This window comes from Blennius ocellaris, assembly GCF_963422515.1.
Source record: "Blennius ocellaris genome assembly, chromosome: 7".
NCBI lineage: Eukaryota > Metazoa > Chordata > Actinopteri > Blenniiformes > Blenniidae > Blennius > Blennius ocellaris.
The window spans coordinates 15,540,640-15,564,552 of NC_137656.1; the positions used below are offsets into that span (position 1 = coordinate 15,540,640).

At 44.2% G+C, this 23,913-nt stretch overlaps 1 protein-coding gene across 1 annotated transcript; it reads right to left on the bottom strand.

Moving 5' to 3' along the window:
- Window positions 1–497: 497 nt before the first annotated feature.
- Window positions 498–23,913, bottom strand: gas2l1 (growth arrest-specific 2 like 1). The gene is made up of 5 exons (XM_080499159.1): window positions 22,694–23,913; window positions 13,897–14,004; window positions 8,697–8,793; window positions 7,546–7,846; window positions 498–5,197 (listed from the first exon to the last, which is right to left on the bottom strand). The coding sequence occupies exons 1-5, from the start codon at window positions 23,393–23,395 to the stop codon at window positions 3,160–3,162; spliced, it is 3,246 nt and encodes a 1,081-aa protein (XP_080355285.1). The 5' UTR covers window positions 23,396–23,913; the 3' UTR covers window positions 498–3,159.

A 23,913-nucleotide genomic window follows, 5' to 3' on the forward strand; every position in this document is an offset into this window, starting at 1 on the left:
TGACCTGAAAAAACTGCACAAACATAAATATTGAATATTGTGCAAAATTAATAATCCTGAAGGCACAGTCTCATCTAATAGTGAGCTCTGTAGTGTGGGTGTACACTGGTCTCGGTGCCTGTATGTGTGGGTTTTAAGCCAAGGTTATCTGATTTACCTCCACAGCCTAAAAACATGCATGATGGCGGGTTACTTGGTGACTCTAAATTGAGTGGATTTGTGAATGTGAGTTAGTCTGTCGTTGCGTTTACCCTGTGATGACTGTTTTTACTGTGCGTTCACTCATAGTCAGCTGGATATAATGGTATTGATATGGATCAATGGATGGTAACCGCTCTAGCTGAAATGTCAATCTAAGTACAAAAACCATGTCACGCATGAAGAATAACACCCTATCCACATTCATGTCTGGGCTTTTCTTAAGGCACTGCAGGACGGTTGAAACATGAACCTTATATTCCACATGAAAAAAAGAATGGCTGATTCATACATTTCAGAAGAAAACCTTTATTACAAGAACAACTTAACAGCATTTTCAACTTCAAAAAAAAGAGTGAAATTTTGCAGTATTGCTATTCCATACACACAAATTCCACGATGTCAAGCAATCTGTACATTGAACTGAAGGTTTAGGTGAAAATGACATTAGCAAAGAAGAAATTGTCTGGCGAAACATTCAGAGTTCACTGATTGGGGATGAAGGAGGAGTTGTGCAGGACAATCACTCTTTGTTTAAAACTGGCAATTCCATGTTTGTATGAAGTCACAGTTTACTGGTGAATCCGAATCACCAGCTTATCACAATGCAAAAGTCTTCAAACAGGCCAAAACACATTTGGAAATAAAGCAGTTCAACCATGTACGATGATCTGTTTGTACAAGTGAGGCTAATATCTAGCTACATGTTGCAGCTCTAACAACACCGATACACTGTGAATTACCGTTACAGATGAGTAGTGAGATTTAAATGAAATGTTCAGAAACATCTCAAAAGTGTTTTATTGTATGTAGGATAATGTATTTTCTAAGCTGGCAGTTTTCCTTGGGTATTGCAGCTAACGGAGATGAACGAGCAGGGAAATCTTACAGAGCCTCCCCTCATCCCAACGTCCCAAAACACTTACATCTGTTGGGATATAGATGTCACTTGAGCCCCACTGAGTTGATTTGATAAATAAATAAATTAGACCAACATCATTCTCCTCTTCACTTCAACACTGTACATGTTCTAGTTTGTATGTATTCAGATATGCACACTTGTTTTTTTTTTCACTCATTCTCTCTCGGTGCCTTCAGAAATACAAACGAGCAAACAAAAAGAAACAAATTGTTTTCCTTCTCCATCTGCACAGACTTTGTGACAATTTTCTATCAAAACTGTTACAAAACTTACAAAAACAAATTGCCCCCGCCCGAACCCTTTTTATACAAGCACGATGTCTTGATAGTGGAGCTTCTACAGGCCACCACAAATCCAACCGTTCACCTTTCAAGTATATTTTACAAAGTCCACACCTCTTAAATACCAAAAAGAAACAGCACTGTATCTGGATTATGGTCTCTTATACTGACGGAGACTGTGCATAAGCTTCAAAAGGAAACCTCCACATCCAGTTACAGCATCTATTATTCATGCAACCACATGCACACACTCCAAGTCTTTCTTCAACCATCAAAATTTACCATACCGTTACTTACAAGCTCTATTGGCTCTGATCAGCACCTCGACATGACCCTCTGAACTTATGAAATAAGCTGAAAAGTATTTTAAAAAAAAGGTATTTCCACTGTAAGTAAGATGTCATTCTTTAGCCACTAGATGTCGCTATCGATTGTGCCATGTCCATCAACTGGGGCTTGTGTTTCATAACAAGCAGTGATACAAAGTATATATCTACTTTCAAGTATGTTTTATATGAAAAATTGGCAATGCACCTCACTTTTTAACATATCCAGGCCCGAGATTTCCAATCATCATTATAAATAGCATCATAATGGGAATGTAGTGTTAGGAGTAGATTTTCGAGATGTTAAGCAAAAAACATTCAAGACTAACATGTGAATAAGTTTTAAGGCAAAGGGAACTGTCAAGGCATTTCCAACACCAATATTGCATAGCTAAGGCAGCACAGAACTTAATACAGTGAATATGTACATTAAACTGTATATCCCAAGCATTTTATATACAAAATAACCACTTTTTTCAATGAGCACATCAACAGGTATTTACACATTCATCCTCCGAATTGTGTGACTTCTGCACTTATATTCATATATGGTCAGCATTGTTTTCCAGAGTAAAGTTTGGTCTGAGGAAGAGCTCTCCACATTTCCGTTTCAGTGACAATGACACAGTGTAACATAACTAACACTGCTCCTCATCTCTATACACTTGATCCATTTAAAAGTAGAAGTTATAAACGTTTTACTGCATTAAACTTAAAAGTAAACACCCGCAACACACTAACAAATTAAAAAGAAATACACGATTGCATGGATTGATTGTGACAAGTACAGAACAACCTTTAAACTGTACACACACGTTTAGTGTGCATCAGGTCCATAAAGTGAGAGGAATGCTAGTGGCACTTTTGCCCACGTGACCGATAAATATGGTGTAAATATGAATATGCTGTCATATATGAAGACCACTGATGTGGAGAGAGTGAAAATATCACAGCCATCATACCAGTATTTTGACTACCAAGGCAAGAGTCTGCAGCAAACCACAAGAGGGAGCTTCTCCATCTGACTAAAGGGTTTAGTGTTTACACTGAGCAGAGTTGCAGTTTAAAATCCCTGGCACTTTACCATGCCTCCTTAGAGGGGCACATGGCAGCACATATGCTCTCTCTATACTTGTGTGTGTCAGCCGTGAGGACCTCACATGAAAAAAAAAAAAAAACACCTTGTAATTGGCAAAGCAACCCCATGCACACAGCAAAATGATGCTAACATTAAAAAAAACATTCCTTTGGTAATAAATAATTTGGCTTGAGTGCAAAAAAAGCAAACGTAAGTGAACCCATTGCATTTGTGTTGAGGGAGAAATTAAACAATAATGAGTGCTTGACATGCAGTGAAAACAATCCGTAGACCAGTCTCAAGTCGTATCTGTACACAGTAGTTTGAGTTCATGACAGATGCGTCAGTTCTGTGCTACATCCAGGCTTCAGTATCCAAACTGCCTGACTGTCCAGGAAAGGACAAATCTTTGTGAGCCATGGCCGGGGAGCGCGGCTGAGGATGGATCATGTCTGCAAAGGCCTGGTGTAGGCCTTTGCATGTGGCTGGGCGGCCTGGACGGGAGCTCTGTGGGGAAAGTGGTGGGGTGTGGCAGGGGGAGAGAGTGTCATGAGCCTGCAGGTCTCTGTAGCTGACCGGCGTGGGAATACGTGAGGGGCCGTTTTCTGGCCTGTTGTCAATGCGAGGCCTGAACCTTGCAGCCAGTTTGTGCTTCGAGACAGGATCGACCCTATTAGCTTTCTTTTGCCCTCTCTTCGTCTGCAACACGTCACTGTCAGAGTCTCCGTTGGTCAGACGTAAAGATGGCGGGGGGGACTCAGAGCGAGATTCACTTAAGCTGAAGCACATAGAAGAGTTTTCGCTGGAGGAATCTTGAAAGGAGCAGTCTTCAGAAGCGGGGAGGGGCACAGGTGATGGACAAGCCTCCGGGGGCGGGAGGTCATCGCTCCCATCGCAGTTGTCCAGCTCATAAGGTAAGCTCGGCTGGTGGTTTTCCAGAGGAACGTCTGCTTCAGTTTGTGTGGCCCAGCCACCCTGGTTCTGTTGCCCTGTGAGTCTCTGTGTAGGAGAACAACATCCATGGTCTCCATTCATATTTCTGCAGGGGACAGGAGGCTGCGAGGGGATCTGATTCATCAGGCTGTCTGTCTGTGGTGGATGTTCCTGTTCCTCCATAGAGCTGGAGATTGCTGGCAGCTTCTTGAGACCTGCTCTACAATTCCCCCAGTGTTCAGGCTCTCCTTGACCAAAATTGTGTCCATAAATTAAATTCAAGGGGTCCTCCAGGGAGAGGTGGCGGGGGTTCATTCTCTTGGATTCCCTGAGGTCAGGCAGAGCTCCTATCTTTGCCCCCACATTCAAAGAAGAACTAGAGGAATTAGAAGAGGAATAGGCTGAATCTGTGACATTAGAATCAGTGAGTGCTGGCACTGGATGAGTCCTCGCTCCCTGCAGCATCGCCCCGCCTGGCATTTTACTGGACACTGTTTTTGCTTGCTGTGTATTGGCTATAAACTCAGCCTCAAAGCTGCGATACAGGTCCTGCTCTCTCTGAGGGTCTAATGTTGGTAGCATCTGGAAGCCAAAGCCCGGCCCTTCCTCCTCCTCTGACTCCTGGTGCCCAATGCCAGACCCGTTCCTGTGGTGGCCTCGCCCAGCAGAGCGAGGACCCTGTGACAGCCGAGAGGGCCGGGCAGGGTGGTGATGAGAGTTGCGGGGGGAGGAATGCGGTGAACGCCGTCCTCCTGAGGTGAGTGGTGGCAGTACTCTACCTCTTCCTGTAGACGGTGAACGAGGTGCTGGGGGTCTGGGAGTACTTATAGTTTTCTTGCTGGGGCTGCTGTTGCTGCCCTGCAGTCCTTTAATAGGTGAGTTCGAGCAAGAAGATGACTGCCTCTTGCTAAAGCCACCACCTACTCTTGGAGAGGAAGGGGGCACTTGTTTGGCCCGAAGGTCATCTCGTCTGTCTGACGGCGGGGGCTGAGGCTCTCTGTAGGAGAGAGGGGGTCCTGGACTGGCATCGTTGGCTCGAGCACGACTTGATATCTTACTTTGGCTGTGGGAACGTGGAGCGTGAAGCCTCCTTGGACCCTCGTTTCCGAGAGAGCGCCCCCTCTCTGTACGAGGTTGCCTCGTTCCCTCAGATGATCCTTGTGGTGGATTGGGTTTCAGTATCGGAGCGAGAGCGGTACGTTCCCGTGATTGGCTGCGTGCACGGGGCATTGAAGTACGCAAGGATGGGTTTGGATTTCCACCTCCAGGCCTTTCAATCATATGCTTACCCTCTTTACGATTGACGAGCAGAACTACCTCTTCACCAGAACGGCGTGAAGTGCCACCAAGAGAGGGCCGTCCACCTCCTCCTCCTCCTCCCCCTCCCTTAGAGGAGGCTGTAGAGGAGTCACTGTCTCCAGACAAACGTCTCGTCAGTGGCATCTTTGTCTCCTTATTCCTACAATGTTGAAACAAAAGAAGAATTCATATTTTGAAGATGAAGAATTTCTCAAATTTGTCTTAACCTTGTTACAGATTGAGATTTTCATTACACCTGCAGCGTCATTGTAAACATACTCTAATTCTCTTTCATACTACGATGTGTCATTCAACATGTAGTGTGGAGGATTGGTGGGTTTCTTCCAACCTGGGGCTGCTGCACACAGAGAGTGTTTCTGACCTCATGTGTTTCTTGGAACAGTGAACAGCCACTGCCCAGGGGATTACAGGGAAGATGGGAACAAGTGGGGGCAGGATTAGAGGTCTCATAGATTTTCTCGCCCCACACACACCACTGCCCTTTCTCAACCAGACACCGCTGCACTGTCACGCACCAGTCGGCCCTTCAGGTTTAAGTGCATTATCAGCTCATGGTGAATAATAGAGGGGGAACAATCCTGGAGAGATTTGATGAATGCTAATCGATAGTGTTCATTATGAAGACCAAACGGAGGATGTGTTTAATAATAGAACTCAGGAGTGCTCACAAGTCTTCTGTATGTAACTAATAAGAAAAAAAGTACTTTTAATTATAACATGCATGAACCAATTTTACTCCAATGTGTACAGACTTGACTGCAGCTATAACTTTTTTTTTCTTTAATATGCACAAAATAATGAAGGTCTGTCTTATGTTGCTGCAGGAACTTTCCAGGCAGTCAGTATCAGCCTCGTGCTAAAAACTGTAAAAAAAAAAAAAAAAAAGGTACTTAAAGCATTAATATCACTCTTTTAAAGTTCTTAGTGAGGCCCATTTGTGTACTTTGCACACATGAGGTATGCCTACTAAGATAACTTATGTGGTTTGAGAAATGGCAAAAGGAGACTAAATCCATGTATTGATTAAAGTTTTTTTTTAAGGTTTTTTTGGGGGGTTTTCTTTTTTGTAATACCAACATTACATTTCAATTGCAAAGGACAAGCTTTGCCAATTGAAAATAAAACTAAAAACCACAGTTGTTTCACTAAGCATCTTGCTGGAGCTGTTTATCGTCCGCTAAACAAGGATACTGTTACTGTTACTGCAGCAGTCATACCTAACATTTTTAACACACCTGTTTCTAAACTGAGAAGTATTGTTTTATGTGTTTTGTTGTGTTCAGATCATAGAAGTTTCATCAATGTTTCATCGCTTCTACAGTCAATCTGAAAACTCTGATCTGAGGACAGGCGGCAGGCCGCCGGCCTGGAGCCCACCTGTTGACCTACTTTTCCAGTTAGCAGTGAACAGTTGCTCAAGGATAGTTGTGAGCTTAGTCTGATCAAGTCCAGCTCACGGAGGAAGCCACACCCACACAGGGTTAATTGAGTTGTTGCCTTGAGTCTCCTATCAGCTGTAGCTCATAACAGGAATGTGCCAGGCATTGGCTGGCAGCCAACGTAAACCACCGCTCAGCTCCTAATTGTGTTAAACAATGGTGCCTCTGCAATCTAACATATTGTAAAAGTATGTGACTAACTTAACATTTTGCCAGCTTCCTGTGAGGCATGAGAACAAGTTAAAGAAAGAGCAATGTACAATAATCGCAACAGTACAGCCACCTTTTGCAAACTGTTTTCCATAAACATGTCAGAAATAGGTATTTCATGTTGATCTGTTTACTGTGGCTAGAGAATAAATTTATTTATTACTGTATTAATCCCCTAGGGGGGATTCATACTAAATTGACCCATTAAAGGGAACTGAAGGTCTTGGTCAGATACCCACAGTGTACATTTTTTGGGGAATGTGGGAGGAAACCTACACACACACAGGGACAACATGCAAACTCCACACAGAAAGGCTCCAGACCATACTTGAACCCACAACCTTCTTGCTGTGAGGCAAGAGCGCTAACCACTGTGCCACCGTGCGGCCCAGACTTGAACAGCTCTCTTATAATCCCAGCCACAACAGACTCACTAGTCCAATTAATTGAATGAAGGGAGGAGAGGGGAATGAAGCGAAGTGCATGCACAGTATTATTGTGGACCTTGTAACCACTAGAAGGTGCCATCGAGCAGCTGTGTGAGATGGATTTATCAGGGCAATGTCACCTGAGATTAGATAAATCTTCCCCGGTCTAATCTGTGTTTTCCTGGTATGGGTGTTTGTTGTGTATATTCCACAAGTCTTTGTGTGCATGTGTGTGTTTGTGTGTGTGTGTGTGTGTGTGTGTGTGTGTGTATGTGTCTGCCCGTCTGGCTGCTTGCACAAAAGAGCAAGCAGTAAAAACTGAGTGTGTCCTACACGGCTAGTCGAAACAGATTAATTACTTCTCAAGGCATCCCACTGATCCATACACTTGTGCAGACACATGCCCTCACCTGAGAGGATTAAAGTGACGCGGTTCGGAGCGGTCTCGCGGAGGCCGTGGGAGCAGAGCCCGAGCTGCAGCGGCGTCGAGCTCCAGGTTCTGAGACCGACCGGACTTTGTGGAGGGTGAGGAGGAGGCACAGGGAGCTGCGAGAGGCTCCAGCGACCGCCTGTCCGAAGGTTTGTAAGGTGCTATACCGTCATTTCGCCAGTGTGGACCTGGGCTGGTGGAGCGAGAGGAGTGGGCACTTGAGGATTTGCTCTGAGCTCCCTGATTTTGCCCGCTGGCTTTAGCTTGATGGTAACGGTGGGCTGTGGACAAAAGATGACAACAAGTGTTAAAAAGTTCCTTGAAACAATATTAGGCGTATATTTTGTGCAATCATTTAACCTCTAAACGATACCCAATAGTCGTGAATAATTCTACAACTATCAGTGGCATCAAACACCCGATATTGTAGTGGAATTTAAAGTTGCTGCTTTCCAGACAGATGGACTCTTGCTTGACGACGTGGACAGTTGGTGAACATTAATAGAACACAAATTGCATATTTGTGCAACTAGCTAAGACTGTGTGCTCAGCTCTGCCTTTTGTGACGGAAATACAACACCGGTTTTGATTTGGATTGAAGGTCAGCTGTACCGGGCTCATCTATGGACACTTTAGTGGCAACCCTAATGAGAATGGAGAACATACTCAGCGTATATCACTTTGCATTTGATAAAAGTGGAATACTGGATCACTAACAAGAAGGATAATTAATTAGAAAAAAATGGGAGCACATTTTTTCCATTACACATTTTCCATTGCAAATATTTGTTCCCTTTGGTATTGATTTAATAAAGAGATGGCACAATTACATTTGTGCAAGTCGAAGTACTTCAACTTTGTTTTTAAATTGTTGCTGGTATATCAAAGCAAAATAAGACTGAATCTGATGCATGCAGTTACAAAGTTACATGCACTTTACCTTAATGTTTCTAAATGTTTCTAATTCAACACTGCTGACATTCCCACTGTTTGTTCCTAGTCTGAATTTAGTACATCAGAAGTGAATCATTTCCATTTTACATTCTCAATGTATTATGAATTATGCAACGCTGAACCACAACAAAAAAGTTGTTTTGTAAGAGGCTAATGGAGAAAAGGAAGTGACCTCACCAAAAGCAGCACAGCGACACGGGTCATGCTTGTCCAAATAGTGCTCTAATGTGTCCCAGCCCCCTCCAACACGCACCATCACGTGAGTACGAAGGACCTGGGGGGTGGGAGGAAGAGAAAAAGCTTCAATAGATGGAGTGAGGTTAACACACACATTCACAAATGAAATTGTTGAGCCCCTTGATATGCTGCAAAACCACACACAGGTCAATAGATATGTAAATTCCACACGGCGGGCAGTTGCTGGAGGCTGGCTTGCCCACAGTGTTACATAACAACGAGATGCACCCCTGCATGTGCCCCTGCCCACTCTCCCCTGCCAGTCTTTTTCCCACATCACCCCCAGCTGCTGCCATTATGAGGGGCTGTTCATTGCCATGCCAACTTGCAATTAAACAGAATACGGGAGCATAAGAAAGAGACAAAGTGCAATCAAAGCCACTCCTTTCCTGAGCCCCTCTCCTTTTTTTTGATGCCTGTCAGCTGGTTCGCCTCTTCTTTCAGATGGCGGCGGGGGAGAATTAGCATGGTAACGGCTAACTACTGGTGTCTCCCTCTGCTCCTCAGCTGAGAGTTCAGTTATCAGGCAGAGCAGCAGAGAGGAGGCGGGGGCCATAACACAGGGGGGGTTTAGTGGAGAAGTCACTTCCTACACTTCTCTGCTCTTTGAGGCACACACACACATCCACATGAGATCCAACCACTCCACACTGCCTCCAGGCAGAGGCTGCCATCACTGAGGCAGCCCACTGAGTCTGATGTGACAGCCCCGTGGATGCACCCTCCTTCCTACAGTTGTGTAACACAGTCTGCCAGCCACATGGTTTAAAGGGTGCACCCGGGTCTGTGTGGGCAGTGATACATCTATGTGGGCTGGCGTCGAGTTTATTTCCACCAAATGGCACATTGCGCAGTGTCTCATCTTCGGTGCCTGTGGCCGTGAGCCGAGAGAGGCCACAGACAGGATGTGTGCTCCAAAGTCTGACCCCACCTTCACTCTGATACGATCCCTGCCAATCCCACTGCACATCTTTATAACCCCCCCCCCCCCGCCATGAAATCCGTCGAAACAGCTGATCTGCTTATCTCTATCAGACCTGGGGTTATAAACTGCTTACTCTCCTCTGCTTTGGCCTTATGTCAGTAACAGGTTTATTGTTGGCGTGATGTTGCCTGACAATCATGAGCCAGCAGTGAATATCAGAGTTCATCATAACATATCAGTGTATTCTTTTAGCATCATTGCAGATTTTGTAAAAGTGGATTTGAAATAGAAGATACACAATGTTTGAAACAAGGGAACAACAGGCTGTTATTAGACACACAAAAAAAGAAGTCCTAAAATGCTATAATCTGAATGTAATGAATATACATTAAATACAATTTCCAGTGTTTAACATATTTGCATGTTGTATTCGTGTGCTTACTCTGGCATGAAAATACAACCTAATAGTTTACTTGTTTTACTTGTTTTTAGGAGATATCAGAGGCACCGTCCCACTGATCCCAGCTACTGGGAGGCCAAATAAATCTCTAATTGCAGTGTAATAAACAAATAACTACAAAGAGACTTACTAGTGGTCTTAAAATTTTAATTGGAATACATTAATTTCAATGTCTCCTAGCTCATTTGCCATCTAATAAAACAGTATAGGCGTAAGGATCATCTACAATTTGTAACGAAGGCATTTAAAGAGGTGACTAAAACCAGCATGTACTTTTAACACATTGCAGAAAATGTGAGAATGTGACAGACGTTAAGCTCATGCAAAAGATGGAACAAACTACTTATATTTGAGTCTGAAGTTGCAGCACAAGCAGAACTCGAAAGGTGAGAGGCTGATGAACCTTTTGATTCTTTCTATTCTACATCACGTATTTCACTATCCAGCAAGTTTCTAATAATTCTGCTGCCCTCCAGGGGAGCGTAAGTACATGTTTAGGGACCATATTCCTCTTTAGATCTGTGGCTCAGCTGCTTTCTTAACCACTGAAGGGGTATCACAGCCTTCACCAGTACAGAGACCCAGTCCCTGTTTCTATGGCAACCGTGAACAGAGGCACTTCTTATCATCGTTGCAGGGGCGTGTTGAACCAATTTCTTCTTAAATCCTGCTGTTGAGTTTAAAAAAAACAAAAACAAAAAAAAAATAAAGCTCTTGGTTGATTTCAGCTGTTGTGTCTTGAAACTGAAGGCATCTCCTCCCACCGAGGAGGAGTCTCCCTCGGGGATAAAGACGCCTTATTAACTGCCCCTTTCTCTTCATAGGGTCCGCTCACCCATTTCCTTTCACAGCTTCATCCCCTGTTTCAACTCAAGGACCTTGTCACAGCTTTGGCAGCTGAAAAGGGGGGGGGGGTTGTTGGGTTCAAAGGTGGCTGCCCGTTTCCTCCCATCAAAAGAATAGGGAAAGTGTGTTGAGGGCACTTTTAGCTGTTCGTTCATTCACATAATCACTGTTGTTCGCGATGAGGAGTCGCAAGAGGGCAAGAAAAAAAATAACATGAAAAGAGAAAATCTGGCACGTCACAGGCTCCTAGACAAACAAAGTCTACCCCAATTTGGACATGGTGTTTACACTGAAAACAGTAGGCTGAAGAAACAAGCACATGTTTACATGAGAACAAGTAAAAACATCAAAGTCCATCATAGGGACTGCACGTAAATATAAGAATAGATGAAGTGGAGGTCAGGGAGGCTGTAAGGCATTGTTTTGTTTTAAAGAGGCATTGTTATTTTTAGAAAAGCAGAGAACACATGGAGTGATGGATGATCCCATGTGATCAGTTACTGTGTCACTTCACTTCCACTCCAGTTTGCATCCTCGAGTAAAAAGTAAAAAATGTTGACCTGTCAAACAAAGTTGTAGTATATCCTGATTCAGGTAACAATGTTTTGTGATACTCGACTTGAAAAGCCAAGGATTCTGAGAGAAAAAAAAATTAAATGTGTGTTTGCTATTTGATTTGGAAATGGCAAGGTTCACAAATACAGCACTTGTTAGGGCTGTGTGGGAGTGCAGTGGTTAGCACTTTCACCTCACATCAAGAAGACCTGGGTTTAATTCTGGGCTCAGGGCCCTGTGTGGATCTTGCATGTCTCCCTATGGAGGTGTGGATTTTCTCATTGCACACTACAGCTTTCACCCACATTACAAAGACACGTGAATTACTAAGCTGGTGACTTGAAAAATGTGTGTCTGTCTCTCTGTGTGTCTGTGTTCGATCTGTGTAGAACACACACGGCCTCTCACTCATTGTCATTTGGGTTCAGCTGAAGCCACCCACAAACCTGCCAACTTCAATACAGTATGTATCGAATATCAATGGTTTGATGAATGACTGAATAGAATCAAATATGATTACATTTAAGTCAGTTCTGAGAGTCTCTGTGGTTGAGTGACAGAGGACGTGGCTGAAAGTTTGGGTTTAGTGATAGTCAATCCATTTATTTTGGATTTGAATCTGTTGGGCCACATGGTGGTGTCGCTGTTGACACTCTCGCATTGGTCACCTGACCAATTGGTCACATTGCAGACTTTGTATGCTCTTTATGTCCGTGTGTCAGTTTTTTCCAGGTACTCCAGATGTCTCCAACAGCCCAAAAACATGCATTTGAGGTCAATTGCTGACCCTAAAACTGATCTTAGGTGTGACTGTATGACAGCTGGGATCAATTCCAGCGCCCAGCGATGGATTGAATACAGCAATGTAGAAGATGGATGGATTGACTGAGCTCATTGTTTTTTTTCATTTTCATTTTGTCAGGCACTGTTTTGTTTTTTTTAAGATGTCACAAGTTTTCCTGGAGGCACATGTTCTTGTACAGACTGACTGGTGCCTCACAAAATGGAAAACACAGAGACATCATTGTCAGTCAAATAAACCAACAGTATATTGTAAATGCAGGAAACTTGGAAAACCATTGAGATAATCCATTAATCTGGCCACAGCGCATTTTCAGTAAGTGAGACCAAATCAATCTCTGGCATCAGCCAGTGTCTTCCTGCACCGTCCTCTGAGACCTGCGGTGGGTTGAGTGTCAGCTCCCGAACAGTGGAGGAGCCACCCAGTCCAGCAGAAACAAGCTATAGCCCAGATAAGCAAAACTCAGGAAATGACCTACCACTCTATTTGTGTCTAAATGGAAAAGAGTTCAGGGAGTGGGCCAGATGAAGCCCACTCGTAAACACACTCTGATAACACAGAGAAATTACAATGAATTCACGCACAATGAACCATACAGTCCATACACAGTAAACTGTTCGAGTCGATCTGTACCTACAAAAAACCAAAGTGTTCTTGAAACAACATATGATGCCATATGTCAGCACCGTATGGCTTCATACGGCTACTGCACACCTTTTGTGCTCCGTGCCAATAAAGATATAATTATACTCTGTCTACAATATAGCATGGAACTAAAAGAAAGCTTTCAGCACACAGCAGGTCCATTACACCTCGTTTAGTCTATTTTGTAGTTTAGGCTACTTTATCACATTATGAGCTTTCTGAATTTCACAGATGAAGCATCATAGTGCCTTTGGTTCACAAAAGCCTGAAGGCAGACGCAATATTAGCTGACAAATAATGATGTTAATGTGGAGAAATGTCTGTAGCTGGAGGTCAAATGGAAAGTGAAGACAACAGAAGTGATGAAAATGGTACAACGAAGCTGACCATGCAAACTGTTATAGAATCTTGATGTATGAAAGTGAAACAAGCTGGGTTTATAAACTATGCTTATTATATATCTTTTTTAAAGATACTTCAATTTAAAAAGATAGAATATTTGGTTGTAAACACTGGGTTAAAAGTTAATGATTTTTTTTTTTTATAATGTAAAAAAAATGTTTGACCGCACAATCTGGTGATGGTGGCTAATTTTACATTTGTGCAGAAAATAATGACATTTCCAGGGCTTACCCCTTAAAAAAGAAAAAAGAAAGGGAAGCAGCTTAACGTTTCAAGTTGTAAAACGACTATTCAAGTGTATTTTGCAACAGCAAGTGACAAATGTAATTCTACTAGGTTGAAATAAAAGGGTGGTCAAAAGAAGCTTTACATTTTCTGTTATTTTTACCTTCATGTGATAAGAATAATACCTTTACTAAATCTGTGTAAGTGGAGAAGAAAGTCTGTAAAGAATCTGATGGAACACTTTGCCTCGGTGTCAGTATTTATGGTGGTGCAGACCTACCCTGATGAAGATCAGCGCACTGGAGTCTCCTACTTTATATTTCCCCTCAGACACCTTGATCATTGGAAACTGAGCTGGACAGGAACACCGGCCCAGGATCTCACGTACCTAAAGAGAACAAAAACGATCATTAAAACACTCGGAGTACACGGACGTGATGCACAGGAATCTGCAATGATCCTCTTCCTGTTTTCCGATCAGCAGCCCCCGCACGGGAGCATGGTATTAGTAACCAACCACTATGGGCGATGTGTCAACAACACAATGAATCTATTTTATGGTGTGAGCAGCCTTGGCTATTCAGCCTACGGTATGATGATGCCGAAGTGTATGTGTGTGTGTGTGTGTGTGTGTGTGTGTGTGTGTGTGTGTGTGTGTGTGTGTGTGTGTGTGTGTGTGTGTGTGTGTGTGTGTGTGTGTGTGTGTGTGTGTGTGTGTGTGTGTGTGTGTGTGTGTGTGTGTGTGTGTGTGTCTCCTGCCAAATGTTCTCCCAGAGCACCGACTGGGTGATAAAGTGCCCCACCCTGGAGTTTTACCACATTAAAAGCACTGCATCATGTCATCTCCTCGGAACATTTGGGTCATTTAGTTCACCACAGAACGTCACAAAAACACATATGAGGACATGCTAATGAATACTCTGCCTGTGCAGCTCTCAGGGCTTCTATGTGACAGCGTTTGTGACATAAATTGAAGGGGAGAATGAGCTCGGAGAGCAGGCTGCTGTTGGGGATGATGTCAGCTGGCCCGCGCTGCCAGCTCGGTTCCGAATTGAAAAAGTCAGTACTGGTGCCCTCAGTGTGGTTGGGGGGGGGTGCTTGTTAGGCAACTGGAGTCAGACACAACTGTAGGGTGGAGTGAGATGTGCCTGTGCTCTCACTGGATTGGACAACTTTGATGTTTTTCTTGGCATCTCTCTCAGACAAAGGCGTGTGCGCACTTGTCGACCAGGAGGCAGAGAAAGTAAAACTCTGGAGTGGACTCAGGAAACCAAAGGATGAGAGAATGACTAGCTGCTTCACACTGCTGAGTGAATTCAGCTTGACAGACCTAATACGAGTAGTATTAGGTCTGTCAAGCTGTGACAATGCATTGTACTGCACACAATGCATTGTACTTCTTGGCAGAGAAAATACCTTAAAAGAGGGTTTATTCATTCAATGTGGAAATGAGAATAGGGTAGGTGTAATACTTTGCATTGTCTTGCACATCTGACCATTAATTTATCTTAAATGTGAGTTTACAGAGAGCTGCAACTGATTCCAGCTGTCAGTGGTTCAAGGCAGGGTTCATAACATGGCAGTATGTTTATGTGTTGGTTTTTATGCTCAATGATTTATGTTAGAAATATAACTTCTAATCTATAGAACTATATAAAAAGGAAACATTCACAGGACATGTGCAGACAGCATTACAACAGGCACAAGTGAATTTTATAATAAGCAAGTGATCAAATGACAAGTAGGAGGAGAATTTGAGATTTTAGGCTTCTTCGTTTCGACTGTTTACATTACAAGACCTGAGCAGCTTGCGTCTGGTGTGTGTTAACACAACCCACGGCACCTCTATTATGCTGTGTTGAAAAGATTATGGTGGCACCTTGTTATTTTCTGGAAACGGCCCCCTTCTTCTGTCCCATGCTGATTAAAGAGAGAGGAATCAAAGCTAAGCCACAGCAGTTCACCTGGACCCTCGGTCCTCCCTCTCACCTGCTCCTGTTGGGCCTCCTCTCCTTTTCCTCTCTCATCTGCTTCTTTGTTGTGCACGAGCCTTTATTTTTAGCTGCAGCACTGGCTAACCAGACCTATATTTGTCTCCTTTTTGTTTAGTTTACTAACATTTCTTCATCCGCTCACTGCTTCTGCTTTCCTCCGCCCTGTCACCCGGTCCTTATTTCTGTCAGTAGGTGGACAAACGGTGTTTGGAAAAACCCTAACCAGTGAGTTAATGGAAAGATTGCTATGGCAACAGACATACACGCACACACACACTTCTTTTTTTGACTGTACAGTTTGCCTTCTTTTTTCATTCGAGCAATGGCGAACCCTCTCTCCCCCTCAGCTTGTGAGCTGAGGTCATAAGTTTTTCTCCAGAGAGAAGGTGTAGGACTTGTGTTCCCATTAAACACTAAGCGTGATACATCCCCAAATCTTGAACTCAATAAGAGTCCAGCAAGTATTTACCCTGCCGGACCTTGGAAATGAAATGTGTGCACTTCCCATGTCTTCACTAGGTCAAGAATGACAGCGACGCTAAAACCAAAACACACTGGCCATCTCAGACACGGTACAGAGTGGGGTGAGATAGAGGAAATGGGGAGGAGACAGAGAGAAGGTCACGGTGGAAGCACGCGGAAGCCGAGCTGAAACACTGCGAAAAACTGCGGGATGAATTATGGATACATGCTGGCCACAGGAGAGACGCTTTTAGCCAGAGCTGCAGATGTTCGGGTTGAAAAAGAAAAGTGACTGAACCACCCACAGCACGCCCGCCCCCATACTGAGAATCTGCTGCATCTATCAACAGATAGGAGAGTAGATATGGCTTTATATAAGAACAGAAAGAGAAAGAGAAACATGTTTCACTATTAAAAAGAAACTGTGGTACATTTGTGGCATGTGGCAGCTGCGGTATGTGCTGTATACATACAGCACATACCGCAATACTTTATCAAGGCCAACGCTAGGATCACGTCATATCTGCTCAGCATGAGTCAACAATCTCTGCATTCTTTTCCTTCCTGACCTGCAAACATCTGAACGCCCCTTCACGGAAGAGATAGGCCGAGGCTGAGGGCTGAGAAAAACCCCTGGGATGAACAGAGGAAATGGGAGGAGGATGAATAAAGATGTGATGATTCTCTATCGATTTGAAATGTAGACTTGGATGTGACTCTGCACTATGTAGTATAATGCAGCATAATATAAATTCACCAGAACAAAGGAACATCTCTCTTTTTATGTGAGATAGATTTCTTGTACGATGAATAAATTGTGGGTTGGGTATGATGCAGGCATATTTACACTTGGATATAGTTTTCCTGCCTTAGGTTTTCCCACTGAAGTTAAAAAATAATCAAATTAAGCTGCAGATCCGCTTTGATCTGCTTCTCTTCATAAGTCAACAACATACAACAACATCATTGTTTGCTCTTGTTCCTTCAGCAAATAAAGGTGTGCTGCCTGCTGCAACTGGTTTCTTTAAGGAGTGCTGCAAGAACTCCTATTGCTAAACTTCAACAATAAAAACTCAGTGTTACAACTCATTCCAAAGGAATTTATACGAGGCGCTTCTATGAGTTGCTTCTAAGCCTTCAGTGACACAATAGCACTGTTAGGAGACTTTGTGAAAAGCCGGCATACGTAGAGTACATTCAAGGTGGATTTTGTTTTGGCAAAGTGACAAGACTCGTCTCACTAACTTATCTGTGTGCCCTGATGAGTGGGAATGTCTCCAGATGAAACAGATAGGCACAAAGAGACAAGGAAACTCGGCCACAGGGGGCGTTTGCTTGGCAGACAAGAGATTTTTGGAACTGGAGGGGTTGTTGCTCCACCACCCATGAGAAAACATTCCTCAAGCTTGTGAAGACACACTGAAAACAGCTACATATCAGAATCTATCCTGTTAAAGGCCTGACAGCCTGTCGAAACGACTCCTCTGTGGACGACCACGCCACAACTCATAAACACACACACACAAAAAAGAAATGCCTCTACGCAAATAATTTCACCTCCCTACACATTACGGGTGTGTAGGGAGATGGCAAGTGTCTGAATGAATGATAATTATGTTTCGTAATTATGTTGAACCCGTACCCGTAGCCCCAGGGCCTGAACAGAGCACGGTGTGGAAACAAGTATTTAGAGGCAGTTAGTTAGCATGCTGGTCTAAACAGGCCTAACCAGCACAGAAAAGATGGAAAAACAAGAGCTTGATGAGCGCCTCAGGCTCAGGTATGGCAGTTTAGGCCCTTACAAGGGGAGGAGACTTAAAGAATACTAATTTATAATCATTTAGGAGGGCCACAATAGCTGCACTTCTGTGTGTATTGTTGTCCTTATCACGACTGTTTCAATAATTTTATTTCAAGGGCAACTTGAATGACAAAGAAAAACAGCATTTCTCTAAAAGATGAAACCTCCATTGCATCTGTTCTTTCATTAAAACAACCATTCGTATTGTAATTTCATGTATTATAAATTTTTGTCAACTCTGGAAATAATATAACTTCCAATTTGACTTTACTTCAATATAGAACAGAAATGATTTACCTCACTAAGTTATGAGTACTTATTATGAACTAATCTCTTTAAAAAAAAGGCTTTTAATGTATTAATTTCATAAAGTTGTTCAGAAAAAGTGGCACCTGTAACAGGATCAATGCGTTCAAGTACAAATTAATTAAAATATAATGAAAGTGCATTAAGGCGGCAGTTTGATATATTGGAGTAGAGCAGTTCGTCTACAAACACCATTGCACAAATTCTGTTTTAATAGACAAAATGTATCCTATTGATTAGTGACTGTACATATATAAGTTTAATACAAAAAAAACCCAGATTCTAACAGCAAAAACATATTTTGTTGTTATCACCACAACATTGTGCTTGTATATACCGTATTTACACCACAGCACTTCTTTGATCAGGGTAAAACATGTAATAACATTTCTCCCGGGCCGATATCCTCCACTACATCAAGGAAACCTCTCTGTTTAAATCAATGTCTGTCTTCTGTCTCCATAACAATCAGTCCATCAGGAGCTGCAGCAATTTCAGTCTCTGATAGACCTCCACTGTTGTACAATGAACAATTCCATTATTCATCTAGCTCGGTCTAAACGTCACTATAATCACAGAGCAGGAAGCTAAATATGGGGGCACTGTCTGACTCATTTGCCACTTCAATTTGATGGGGCTGTAAAGCACTCAATCTGCTTGAGACATCCAAGGTTAGAGGAATTTATGATCGGTCTCCACCTGAGACTGGACTGAAAACGCTGCGGGCAGGTGCATAAAATAGCCAGTGGAGGACTGTCTACACAGAACTGACAGAAACCAGACTGGGAGGGTATTCAATTGAAAAATAATTATGCAAATGATTAGCTAATAGCGCGCGGCACTGCAACGAGGGCGGACAATAGGCAAAGTGAGGAGTCAGCCGTCTCCACATGTGCATGGAAAACTGGGGAGGAGGAAGAGAGGGAAGCTCTGTTCTTCACTGTTAATGTTGTAAAATCACCGAAAAAAAAAAAAAACCCTGAGTGCATGTGACACAAGGGGTAAAAATACTGAAGGCTGCCACGCTCTCTCAGCAAAGCGTACAAGTGTGACCCGATGCAAAGCACGATGACCTACTTTTCCTTTTCGCCCTCTCTACTGTAGCTCTCCCTCCCAGAGCAACATCCACTCCAGTCAGGTTCAACAGAGTGTACAGTAAAGTCACTCTGGGCACACTATCTGTTGTGCGCCCCCTCCTTTTTTTTTCTTTATTCCCTTGAATGCTGAACTGAACCATCAGGTTAATGGAGCAGAGTGTCCATACAGGCATATAACACACATTTCTGTGGACACCCACCCCCCCTCTCTCCTCCACCCCCTTCCCCTTTTGTTCTACTGGTGTTTCCATCCAAAGATCGAGATGTCAACCTTTGATTACCCCCGCCGCCGACAGTGGCAGGCTATTCATTTCCTCTCTTCCACGCCACCAACAAGACATACGGTTCCACTCTTTGCTTTATCGTCTCCAGTGGAGACCGTGGTGGGGGATGGGAGTGAGGGCTCACATATATGAACCAAACAAGGGATGAATGTCGAAGCCCGGGGTGAGAAGAGACATGAACCAGTTTATCTGAGTGAGCAAGAAGAAGCAAAGATGGCAAATAAAGGAAGTCAACAATGATGAGGGAAGCTCCGAATTTTTTTTTTTTTTTCCACCTCAGATATTGCACTTTATAGATATAGCCTATGCATTCAGCAAATAGGTGAATAGTCAAAGTGCAGAGGAAGCGGCCTCTAAGTGTCATTTTAATTTATCATTACATATCTATTGTATAGCTACGGTATGCATTTTTTTTTTTTTTTTTTTTTACAATGGAGCCCGGGACCAAATGTCAAGCTCTAGAAAACTCATGCAAAGGGTCATGCGTGGAGCCACGTTCAGCATTTCTTTGCCCCCGGCTCAGTGCAGCATATAGAAACGCACAGATACATTCGATCCAAGTCATAATCTCTCTCTTGTGGTGTATTGAGGGAAAATCCTCTAATGTAAAGGATAAACTTAATATGGACGTAAACAGCGATGGGAACCAGCTGTTGCCTGCTCACGTCCACGACTGGGGGGGGGAAAGGGGAACAATTCAGACTCACAGCATAAAAGTCTTACGAAGGAAATTACACTCCCGTCACTTCCTCAGCTTTGAGTGTGAGAAGACGTCCTGCTGCAAGATGAGTAAGAATGTACGCCGTCACACATCGGAAGGAGACACAGAGGTGGAGAGTGTTTACATGAGGGTGTGTTGTAACCAGCTCCTACTTACTGTATTCACCAAGTAGGAGCTGTGACACATTGATTGTCTGCATTAGGAGTCACAGGTTGTCTGAGTCACTTCACAGTACCATAAGCATTCAGGGTCAAATCATGACGAACTGTATTTCGTCCAAGTTGCTATAGTGCAACTATAGAAGGAGCTCTAATTTAAGCATATGCTGTATTTGTGTACGTTATGGTACACTCATTAGGATAACATCTAATCCTGTTATCTCCTCCACTTGTATTGTCTCAACAAGAGGATTACTGTGGCCGCCAAAGAACGCATAGATGAACAGACACGTGTTAAAAGAAACAAATCTCATCAGATGCTGAGGTGCACAGAAACAGGTTAAGTAAAGTTTCTGTTATCATAATAACCCAGCAATTTAATTCCAGACAAATGAATAAATATGATGGTGTATCACTGGTACCGTGTAATTACTGAGGAAGTTTGCACTGGGTGTCTCTTCTTATCAGTTTCAAATCATGTTACTTGTACTGATCGCTTGTTTAAATTGTGCCCTGAGTGCGACTCACAAGGTGCTTGCAGGACATCCAGCGGCCAAAACATTGAAAACGCCACTTCGGCTTTGGACGAATTACTTTTAACGCTACAAAATGATCCATGACCACAAACACGTTCTAACAATACACTTGTGACTGCTGTCCGATTTTAGAGGCATTATTGACTTGCAGGTAAGTAAAATGCAGTGACGGTTCAACGAGCATTTGGACCTATGTCTCAAGCAACTTGTAGGGCTGAAGTAAACAGATTGGCGTTCATAAGTACAACATAACAAACAACTGAAAAGTAGCTTCAATAATAGTGCACTATTCCGCTGCTCTGACTTTTTCTCTTACTACTGTAGTTTTATGAATGGAATTGATGATATCCGTTGATTTTGCACAGCTTACATGCAGCTACTTGTCGAGGAGGATATGGACTTTTACCCACAGTCAATCAAGAGCTGTCAAAAGCCATTGACTGAGAGCTGACGGTGAGTACAATGTGAGTGTAAGTGAGCTGGATATGTCAGTGCGAAACACTGCTGAACATCAGCGTAGCTCTCTCGTGGCTGTTTTGTCCCCAAAATTTTTTTAGCTGGCTCGGATAATCCCCCCCGTCAGATGAGTGAGAGTGTGTGGACTCAGGCCGTCTGGATGAGACCGGCACACATCCTCCTCCACACGCTCTCCTATTTGTGTGACAGAGGTCACACTCTACCCGCTCCGTTCTGCCGCCCGCCAAGCGGGTGGCTGTCGCCTGCCTGCCCTCCCCTCCCCTCCCCTCCCCTCCCTGATGGCCCTCACATCGTCGGTGTCAAAGACGGACATTGTTCCTCTCGCCAGCACAAAAAATATTAACTTCATCCCTCCGTCCGCAGCTCAACAAGCATGTGCTTTGCAAGGTCTTTGCTCGGGTGGAGCAGGTTCTGGCAAAGGTCACACATGTCAGGGCAACAAGACAAATGACACGAGTGGACGACTTCCTCGAAATCTGTTAAGATGCTTGAGAGTTTTTTTTTATATTTTTTGTGTATCTGAAGAGGCGTGACAGGATTAATCTATCACTCCTGCAGGACAGCGTATTGATTATTCTTAATGGATGAGCTAGAATTAAAGAGGCTGTCAACACGGACAAAACGTCATCTCTGTCAACCTCTTATACAGACAGAACTGGTATCTCTGCAAGAATGCAGAAGAAATGTCTCTCGGTTGACCTGTGACCTTTCAGTGCTCTCCTGGGGGGAGGGGGGGGGGGGTTTCATGGGTCCATCTTTCACATGCTGAGTCTGCAGGTGAGCAGGAATTCAATAACACATTCCAAACCCATGTGGGGATGCATACAAACTCCCATCCCACAGGAAATCTATATGCCGCCTGCCTTCTTTATAACACAGGGATGGCAGTTTTGGAGATGGACCTTCAATTTTCACACCTCTGCTTTAATGTGGGAGATATTTGTCTTCTATCAGCTGCTTTGCGCAGCAGACAAAACACACTGGATGATGTTTACTTTGTACCAAGGCCAGAGGGTGAGAAACCTGTGGGAAAACTGTATTTGCTTGTATCCTCCCAGTATATATTTACATTTTGAAAAAAAGAAAAAAATGGATTCTCTTTAACGAGTTAGAGGGGAAATGGAGAGGTGAGATCAAAATGTAAGTGAACTATATATAAAGCACTGATTTAAAACTCAGGAATTGATAAGCCTTGCAGCCGCTTTCTGTTTTTTTTTATCTCTTTCATCGTGGCAACTCACCAGCTCATCCAAATTTCGCATGTCACATAAAACTCTCTTCTGCTGCCAGACGAAGGGCTCTGGATCAGGCTCCTCTTCATCCTCCACACTGTGGCAGCTCTCCTTCCGACTGAAACACCTGCTGGGCGGGCTTTGCTCAGCCGGCTTCCCCGCATCTATCCTCAGACTCTCCTGATCCCGGATCTCCTCCTCGATCTCCTCCTCCAGCTGGATCAGCATCGGTGCCAGCATGCCAAACTTGGAGCCGCGTCGGGCCACCTCCAGGAGGCACAGCACGAAATTCTTCTCGTTGCATCGCTCCACCAGGTCGTTGGTCTCGAACATGAGCACGTCCTTGATCCAGAGCTCCTGCCTGCACCAGCTGATGAAGTTGGACACGTTATCCCGCGCCAAGAAGGAGCCCGGGACCACGTTGCGCGACTGGAAGACGACGTCTTTGGACGGCACCTTCATGGAGTGCGCAGCCTCCGGGTGCTCCAGCTGGAAGTCCTGCGCCGCGCGGTTCACGTTGTTGGCGTGCCGACAGAGGGCACAGCCCGTCTCCAGTCCGTCCATGAAGGTGTCGGCGGTGATGTCCAGATCGTACAGGGTGTTGAGCCATTCGGCCAGGTCCTCCTTCATGGCGTACAGGTATTCTTCGCTGGATTTAAAGGGCCGTATGCTCTTGGAGGCGGCGGACTGGATGTTGCTCTGATCAGCCATATTGTCCGATTTTGCCTTATCAATAAAAAAATTAATAAAAAAAAAAAGTCTCACTTGATCATTCCTGGACGTCTCATTGCACAACCGCACTCCGAAGCCCCGTGCGCAAAAACACAGCGAGATAACCGCGTTGACGCACCCATGCCGATCCGCATGTGCGGGTTTTTACGGGGTCTCCTTGAGGCTTTTGTCAGAAGCATACCGGGATGCGGAGCGGTCGTGGCGCATGGATGCGTGTTCCGGATGTCTGCGAAGCCAGTTTCCTTTAATGAGCGCATCGCCGGGTCCCGGAGAAAGAAAAAAACAAAAAAAAACACGGAGCGGTTCCGAACGCTGACAACACACCCATGCGACGACCGGGTTAATCCACCTGGCGGCTCGCGGGTCCTCGCGCCCGCAGCGATCCAGGTGTCAGCATGTCCGAGGCGGTCGGTCGGTCCGACGGAATCAGGAGCGGCGAGCAGCAGCAGCAACCCGGAGCTCTCGGCTCGTCTCCCCGCAGCCTCGGCCCATGTTGC